The sequence below is a fragment of the Suricata suricatta genome, chromosome 13 (assembly GCF_006229205.1).
Source record: "Suricata suricatta isolate VVHF042 chromosome 13, meerkat_22Aug2017_6uvM2_HiC, whole genome shotgun sequence".
NCBI classification, from domain to species: Eukaryota; Metazoa; Chordata; class Mammalia; order Carnivora; family Herpestidae; genus Suricata; species Suricata suricatta.
Window position 1 is genome coordinate 789421 of NC_043712.1, and position 8573 is coordinate 797993.

The 8573-nt window shown below is 65.8% G+C and overlaps 1 protein-coding gene across 3 annotated transcripts; it reads left to right on the top strand.

The window, feature by feature from the left end:
• Window positions 1-3927: 3927 nt before the first annotated feature.
• FUT7 (fucosyltransferase 7) lies at window positions 3928-7337 on the top strand. Of its 3 annotated transcripts, none has more exons than XM_029920183.1 (3): window positions 3928-4953; window positions 5455-5587; window positions 5690-7337. In XM_029920183.1, the coding sequence occupies exons 2-3, from the start codon at window positions 5575-5577 to the stop codon at window positions 6703-6705; spliced, it is 1029 nt and encodes a 342-aa protein (XP_029776043.1). In that variant the 5' UTR covers window positions 3928-4953; window positions 5455-5574; the 3' UTR covers window positions 6706-7337. The 3 variants fall into 3 exon arrangements, with proteins under 3 accessions (XP_029776043.1, XP_029776044.1, XP_029776042.1); XM_029920184.1 differs by having other exon boundaries at window positions 3928-4749; XM_029920182.1 differs by having other exon boundaries at window positions 3928-5587.
• Window positions 7338-8573: the final 1236 nt, after the last annotated feature.

An 8573-nucleotide genomic window follows, 5' to 3' on the forward strand; every position in this document is an offset into this window, starting at 1 on the left:
TCTTGGTGTGTGCTGGAGCCTGGCGTCTGTCCCAACATCTGGGGCCGTGGCCGACGGACCCTGTAGTGGGGGCCTGGGATTCCCTCCTACACTCCTGGGAATTAGCGGGGGGGGGGGGGATCACTATGCCCTGCTGGGGAAGAGGGGCTTTGTTTTTCTACCAACACAGAGGACCACCCTTACCACGTTTCTTCTGTAGTCCTCACTCCTACTGAGACTTCTCAAGCTGGGGAGAGGGATGAAATGTGGGGCCAGGTGGGTCTGGAGTTTGTACCTCTCCCTGTATGCTAAAAAAGGACAGGGGAGTGGGGACATGGGCCCTGGCAGTGGGCACCCAAACACCAGCTCTTCTGTTGCCCACCTGGGCCAGGAGGCAGGGAAGAAGCAGGCCCGAGTGTGGGTGTGTCCCAGGGACCACAGAGACCTCTGGGCCCGCAGCACGTGGGGGGTATGGCAGGCAGAGGGACCTGAGGGCTGCGGGCTGCACACGGGCTGCTAGGCCAGTGGGGAGAGGTGGCGGGGGTCTTGAGTGTCAGGAGCTGGGTCTTGGCCCACTCCAGCCACCAGCCAGGAGCAAGGAGGCTGGTGGAGGGGAAGAGGGACCTTCAGGTGGAGGTTCAAGCGGGGGTGGGGTGAGGGGGGCGCACTGTGTGATCAGAGGTGCAGAGGGGCTTCCAGGAGCAGGAGAGCCTGCTACAGATGTGGACAGGCTGGCAGGGACCAGACCAGTGTGCCCCACTGAGCCCAGGGAGCAGAAGGGTTGGGTTCAGGAGCCCCTCGGTGGTTCCTCCGGGTGGGGTTCCAGAGGATTCTGAACTTTTTTTTTAATGTTTTTTATTTATTTTTGGGAGACAGAGTGAGCAGGGGAGGGTCAGAGAAAGAGGGAGACACAGAATCCAAAGAGGCTCTAGGCTCTGAGCTGTCAGCACAGAGCCCGACGCGGGGCTGGAACCCATGGACTGTGAGATCATGACCTGAGCCAAAGTCGCATGCCCATCCGACTGAGCCACCCAGGCGCCCCTCTGAACTTCTTTTTATTTTTTAATGTTTATTGATTTATTTTGAGAGAGAGCAGGGGAGGGTGAGGGAGGGAGAGAATCCTAAGCAGGCTCCATGCTGTCAGCTCAGAACCAAACATGTGGCCCAACTCACAAACTGTGAGATCCTGACCTGAGTCAAAATCACATCAACAGTTAACCAGTTGAGCCCCCCAGGCGCCCCGGGAACTCTGACCTCAGAGGCAGCGCGGAGAGGGGAAGCCAAGGCCCATTTGGGACCTATGGGTTCCTGAGGAGAGACTGGTGGGCTGGGCTGGGGGAAATGGGGGTGCACCTGCTTGGGGGTGCACCTGCTTGGGGCGCACGGCTTGTCCCAAAACCATCCGTCTCTGGGGCTAGCGCCACCAGAATGGGAAGTCCCTTCCCCCCACCCTGGCTCCCGGGCTGTGGCGGGGGCTGGCCAGCAGCTGGGAGCCTCAGTTTCCCTTCTATGCACTGGTGTGGGAGATGAAAGGAGACGGTGCAGGGAGCTGGGAACCTATGTGGGGGAGGACAGGGTGACATCACATGTCCACCGCCATTGAATCTGTGCCGTCAGGGGAGATGGCCACGGAGGGAACGGGTGTGGATGGGTTCCAGCCTCTCTCGGGAAGGCCCAGGCCGTCTCTTGGTGGCTGGCTCCTGCATGTCCAGGCCCCCTGGGCTCTGGGATCCGGTCCAGTGTCAGGACCCTTGCCTTTCCCCCCTCCTGTGGCCTGACCTGGGCAGAGAGCGGCCACCAGGTCTTTTCTAGCTTCTGTCCCCAGGGTCCTTGCTGCCTGCTCCTCAGGGCCCCAGATGGGAGGGGCCCGCTTCCGAGGCAGCTGCAATGAGACGGGAACCCCAGTCTGGGCCAGGAAGGAAGGGTGGGGGCTGGAGTCCTCCCCAGAGTTGGGTCTTCCTTGGCCCACCTCACTGCCACAAGGCCCCGAACAGCTCAGCGGCCGCCCCCTGCCTGGTTCAGGTGGCTTCCATCACCTCAAGCCACCTCAGACAGGGCCGGTCCCTGCTTTTGTCTAGACTATGGCCACGCTGGCCACCCTTTCTCCCACAGGCCCAGGGTGCAGTGGGCTGCCCTGGGGCGGGGGCTTAGTCACCACAGGGACTCTGGAGACCCCAATCCTGAGTGAGCGGCCCATCACCTTCCTCCACACCGCCCCTGGCCTCACACGCCCCTGCTGCTGCTCCGTGTTGTCCCAGGGCCCTGCCCGCAAGCAGCCGTGCCCTCCGGCCCAGCCCTGCGCAGAGCCCCCCTGTGCTTCGCCTCTTCCCCAGCCTTCCCCAGCTTGATATCCTCCTTGAGCACGGGTGACAAAAGGTGACATTCTCACAGCCCAGCAGAGACCCTGAGGTAACACCCATCTGTGTGGAGATGCCCCCACCCCTGCGAGACCCTTACCCTGCAGGAGAGTGAGACCACAAGGGGCATAGGGGGTGGGGGGTGGTCCCTGAGCCAAGACCAAGCGACATGGGCACCATCCCTGTGCGGACTCCAGGAGGTGGTGCCTTCCTCCTGCGGTGCAGACACACTTCCCTGTTCGCCTGGGTGGCCGGCTGCACTGGTCCTGGGTCCCGGTTCCCCCCCGCCCCCCCCCCCATTCTCCTGCAGAACAGACAAGGCAAACTCAATGCACGGGGACCTCTCGGATGAGGAAGTGGACGCGCTCTGGACCCGGGCCCTTTGGCCGGTCCACGGGGGCCGCTGCACCTGGCTCCCAGCACAGCCCCCGGGGCCGCTCCGGCACCCCAGGAGCTTCTTGGCCGCCTGCCCTTCTCTGCACCCACCTTCCAGAGGTGGCCCCTGAACCCGCAGCATCACCTGGTCGTCGACAATGCGGTGCGCTCCGGCTCCCCTCTGCTGCCCTTGCTCCCTCCCCTGAGGGGACAGGTGGCTCTGGAGCATGGCCACCAGGGGGCCTTCTGGGCACAGTATGGATTCTGGCCTGCCCAGGAGAACCCTTGGGGCCGCAGGCAGCTGGCTCTGGCCCTCCTTCCCTGAGGCAGCCCCCACCCCAGGCTGGAGCTCAGGCTAGGTCCACCCCCCACCGCCCTAGGTGCTTCTGTCTGGCCGCTGTCTGCATGGGGGAGGCGGCCATGGCCCCCCACCCCCATCTGTGGTTCCTCCAGTGGGTGTCCACTGGAGGCCGCCCCTGAAGCGGCCCGAGGGCTCAGCTGGGGGAGCGACAGTGTGCCCCCACTGATCCCAAGATGCTCACGGGCTGCGGAGGAGTTGGGTGCCACCTGGGTCCCGGAGAGTCACAGGGCCTGGGATGAGGCGGCAGGATGAGGCCCTACTCTCCCTTTGACTCAGGCTTTCTCACCTTCTTGACGTTCCCCTGAGGGCCTCTCACTCTGACCTGTTTTTAGGCCAAACCTCGGGGCCCATTTCCCAGCCAGCAGGTTCCCATGACAGGGGCCCCGTGGCTGCCACCCCGAGCGGCAGGTGTGTGACTGGGGCGCAGCAGACCAGGGGCGGAGGGCAGGGAGGGTCCTCTGAATGCACCCAGAAAGTAACGGGCTGTGGGTGTGGGTGAGGCCTGTGGTGAGGGCCTCGGGCAGCCTGGCCGTGCAAACAGGAAGGGCACGGCGCTGCCAGCCAGAAGCCAGGTCGCCAGATGGCTGAGGTGGGATCAACCCCTTCCCGCCTGCCCCTCTGCCCACCTGCTGGGTGCCTGCTGCCTGAGAGGTGGCCTGATCGGGGTGTGGCTGCTCTGCGGGCCCCCTGCCAGTGAAGAGATGCCAGGGTGGGGCCAAAAGCCCAGCACCACCCGGGTATGCCCCTAAATATCGGGGCGCTGCTGCGGGCTCTGGGTGGGCCCCAGTGCCCACAGGCAGGGTGTCAGGCCTGGCTGCTGCATGCATACCACAGGCCGCCAGATGGTCTCGGCCAGTTCCCCAGCCTCCCCCCTTCCACATTGCGCAAAGCCCCACCGCAGCTCCGAGGTTGTGCAGGGGCGGGGAAGTGCACAGACGCCATGCTGCCCCCTCCTGCCACTGTCTCCTCCGTGGATCTCATGCCAGGGCCGGCTCCACGCTGACACCAGTCTGGTCCTCACTGGGGAGCGGGAGCTGGGAGAGGCCAGCAGCCCCGGGGGCCCCAGAGCGAAGAAGGATGGGGACAGCGGACCATGCGAGGTGCCCAGAATGGGGTGGGGCGGCGGACCTGGCCAGTAGTTCCTGTTTGCTCTTCCTTCCATGACAGCCATCCCGCCGATTCAAGAGCATGACCGGCCCGAGGCCTCCGGAAGCTGAGCTCGAGGGCCATTCCTTGCCTTACCACCTCCAGGACCAAGCAAGGGGCCAGCCGGGGTGAGGGAGGCAGTGGGAGCCGGCTGCTCGGAGCGCAGGGAGGGGGCCGGAGCTCACGGGAAGCCCACCTCACCTCCAACCCAGAGGAACTGGAGCAGAAGGGGAAGGAACTTGACCTCCAGGCCTGGGCCCCCAGGGCTGGCTGGAGGGCAGCGGAGGGGGAAGAGGAAGGCCTCTGGACTTCTGCCTGCCTTTTCCTGGAGCAGGCGCCAGTCCCCCACCAGCCAGCGTCAGGGACACAAGGACTCCTTCCCTTTCCACCCTGGAAAGCCCCCTCTCGGCCCCCACCCCCACCCTGGGCCTTGGGGCCTGGAGGAAGGAGGCCCGGAGCCCCCGAGGGCAGGCCCCTGACTGCACTCCAAGCTGGCAGGGACCCTGGGACTTCTGTGGACATGTGTCCTGGGTGAGGAAAGAAGGCACGTGGCCTGCAGCCCACCCTGGGGCCAGGCCCAGGCTGGCCTCTGCCCTTTCTGGGCACATGCCGTGGCCTGGTGTGGATGGAGAAGGGCACATGCTGTGGCCTGGTGTGGACACTCCCAGGACGGCGGGACAGTCCCCCTCTCTGGGAATCTGGGTTCTGGGGCAAGGCATACTAGAGGCGGCAGAGGTGAGGGGGGCAGCCCAGTGAGAGGCCAAGGGTGACGCTGCAGGCGCCTGGCAAAGAGCTGAGTACAGGGCATCTGCGGGGCGAGGGTCCGGGAGCCGCGGAGCTGGGTAGGCGGGCGTTGGGCAGGGGAAGTGGGTGATGGTACCGCAGGAGGGGGCCTCCCCGCGAAGTGCGCCCTGCTCTCGGGGCCTGGATGGTGGGCAGTGACTGGGTTCCTGATGGGGGGGCTCTTCTGGGAAGGGGCCACCTCTGCTCAGGACACCCCCCCCAACTAGCCCCAGGCCTCTTCAGGGGCCAGCGGGGGAGGGGGACCCGGTGTGGGGCTCTGGATGGCACCCCTCCTCTAACCGCCCGGCCCCCAAGCCCACAGCCAGAGGGTTCGAGGAGAAACCCAGCAGTCGAGTGAGCCAGGATGGTGGTTGATGCCAAAGGTCACCCCCAGGGCGGGGGCAGGGCGGGGCGGGAGCAGGAAGATGCCCCGGTTTCTCTCTTCTTGGGCAGATGAAAGGAGATTGCTTCCAGGTGGGGCTGAGCGCGGGGGCGCAGCTGTGATTTCAGGGTGCCTCTGCTAGTGGCTGCTGTGATTTGAGATTCTCGGGTGGTTGGAACTGGGCCCCGCGGATGAGTAACGACGGTGAGTGTCTGGTCTCCGGGGAGACGGGCCTGGGAGGAAGGGGCTCGCGGGGGGGCGAGGGGGGGCCCTGGAAGACAGCTTCTCTCCCTGCATCCTGTGTAGGGTGCTGCCCCACTCAGAGGCATCGGGCCTTGGGGACCCTGGCCGGAGCCGCCCTGCTCTCCACCCTATGGGTCCTGTGGCAGCTCAGGTCGGCCCCTGGGGGCGTCCCTGCAGCCCCGCCCCCGCTCACCGTCCTCATCTGGCACTGGCCCTTCGCCGACCAGCCCCCGGAGCTGCCCGGCAACACCTGCGTCCGCTACGGGGTGGCCCGCTGCCGCCTGAGCACCAACCGCAGCCTGCTGGCCAGCGCGGATGTCGTGGTCTTCCACCACCGAGAGCTGCAGACAGGGTGGGCCCGCCTTCCGCTGGCGGAGCGGCCGCCTGGGCAGCCCTGGGTGTGGGCCTCCATGGAGTCGCCCAGCCACACCCGCGGCCTCCGCCGCCTCGGGGGCATCTTTAACTGGGTGCTCAGCTACCGGCGCGACTCGGACATCTTCGTGCCCTATGGCCGGCTGGAGCCTCTCGAGGGGCCCGCCCGGCCACTGCCGGCCAAGAGCCGGGTGGCCTCCTGGGTGGTCAGCAACTTCCAGGAGCGGCAGCGGCGCGTGCAGCTGTACCGGCAGCTGGCACCGCACCTGCAGGTGGACGTGTTCGGCCGTGCCAGCGGGCGGCCGCTGTGTGCCCACTGCCTGCTGCCCACCGTGGCCCGGTACCTCTTCTACCTGGCTTTCGAGAACTCGCAGCACCGAGACTACATCACCGAGAAGTTCTGGCGCAACGCGCTGGCGGCCGGCACCGTCCCGGTGGTGCTGGGGCCCCCGCGGGCCACCTACGAGGCCTTCGCGCCCGCGGACGCCTTCGTGCACGTGGACGACTTCGGCACAGCGCAGGAGCTGGCCGCCTTCCTGGCGGGCATGAACGCGAGCCGCTACCGCCACTACCTCGCCTGGCGAGACCGGCTCCGCGTGCGGCTGTTTGGGGACTGGCGAGAGCGCTTCTGTGCCATCTGCGCCCACTACCCCCGCCTGCCCCGAGGCCAGGTCTACCAGGACCTCGAGGGCTGGTTCCAGGCCTGAGCCCTGGCTGCAGGAGGAGGCAGAGGAGGGTGGCTTGGGCGCTGGTGGTATGGGTGGAAGGCAGGGTGTTGAAATCAAACCACCGGGCATCCGGCCCCGACACACAACCATCAGGTTAATCGGAGGCTGGGGTCAGAGACTAGAAAGCAGGGATGTAGGAGGAGTGGGCTGATCTGGGCAGGCTGCCTGGAGGAGGCTGGTGAGCATTGGAGCAAGCATTTGGGGGTGAAGGATGAGAGCAGGGAGTTAGTGGGAGTGCATGTTGCTAGTTGATTAAAGATGCAGGTTCCCATGGCCTCCGAGGACCTCCCTCCCCACCGTGGTGAAATGTCGGGTGATTCAAGGCTGTCCCAGACACGGGCTGGGAGAGGCCAGAGGCCGGGCGCTGGGCCTGGGAGGCATGCCCTCCTGCAGTCTGTGGGGGTCAAGACGGCGCCCCTGGACCTCCTCGGTAAGGGATCGCTGGCCCCAGTGGTGCGGCCACATCACCATGCCCTCCAGGGTGCTGCAGCCACCGTGCGCGGACCTGTGGGGGGCCTGGGGACACCAGCAAGCACACCGGGTCCCTGGCTTTGGCACCCGCAATCCACTCTGGGAGGGGCAGCCACCAATAAAGGGAGGACAAGAACGCATGTGCTGACCCTTCGCCCCTCTGCCCACCTGCCGCCATTGCACCCCCTGCCACCCAGGCCTCCTTGTCCTGCTCCTCCTCAAGGCCTCCGAGCTCCCCGTGCTTGGGAGACCCTCCCCCACACTGCCCTGCCCTCGCCTCCTGGCTTCCTTTAGCCCCTGCCAGATGCATTGGAGAGCCTTCCCTGACTGAGGTGGGGGAGAGTAGAGGGTGCCGTGCTGAGGTCTGAAACCTGGCTCGGGGGGTCAAAGATACCCCGTCCTGAAGACCCTGGGATCTCATCTTCAGGCTGCAGAGGCGTCCGGGGTGTGGCAGAGCTTGGTGTGTTACACAGGGTTCTCTCTTACAGGTGGTTGGAGGCCGCAAGGGCAGAAACTGACAATGGGCGGGGCGACCGGGGCAGCCCTCCCTGGCAGGCTGCATGGGGGGAGCACAGGAGAAGCTGGGGGTGCTGACAGGGGCTCCAAAGGGCTGAGCCCCAGGTGGGGTTGGGTGGCACGTGGAGGCAGGAAGCTGCCCTCCCCCTTGTCAGTGGCTTGTGGGAAAGGCCTGCCAGTGACTTCCTGCTCTGACCTAGCAGGGAAAAGGAAGTGTCCTCAGGATGCACGGTGGGGTGGGTGGGGGACGGTGCTCCCCTCCCCACTCCCCTCTAGGGAAGGAGCTGGGAAAGGGCAGGTAGCTGTGATCCCGTGCCATTCAGCTTAGGGTGCTCTCACTCTGTGAACGGCAGACATTGGGCGTCTCGGCCTGCGCCTCCCATTGGCAAGGGGGGGGAGACTGAGGCTGGGGAGGAGCCGCCCGAGTCGCCCGCAGAGGTTCCCTGCCCTCTGCTGTCCTCTGCTGGCCACCCTGGGAAGCTGCAGCCTCGCTCCCCTGAGCATCAAACTGCCTCTGCGGAATTCATTCCCTTCCAAATTCCGTAGGTGGAGGCCTGCGTCGCTCTCCGATGCGGAGAGAAAAACCAGCCACTCACAGTGGAGGCAGCCTCAGTCTCCTCAAGCGCCCGGCCTGCCGCACCTGCGGAGGCCAGAGAGCGGCCCCACCACACCCCCTCCCCCTCCCCCAGCCCAGCCAGCCCCATCCTGCCACTTGGTCACCAAGTGGCTCCTTCACAAGGGACCCAGGGACATACAACGTTCTTCCATTGGTGGGACAGCCCACCTGGCGCAAGCGCGCACCCCTCCCTTAAGAGGCGTGGGTCAGGAAGCACCCGGTGTGGCCAGAGCGTTGCTTCTGG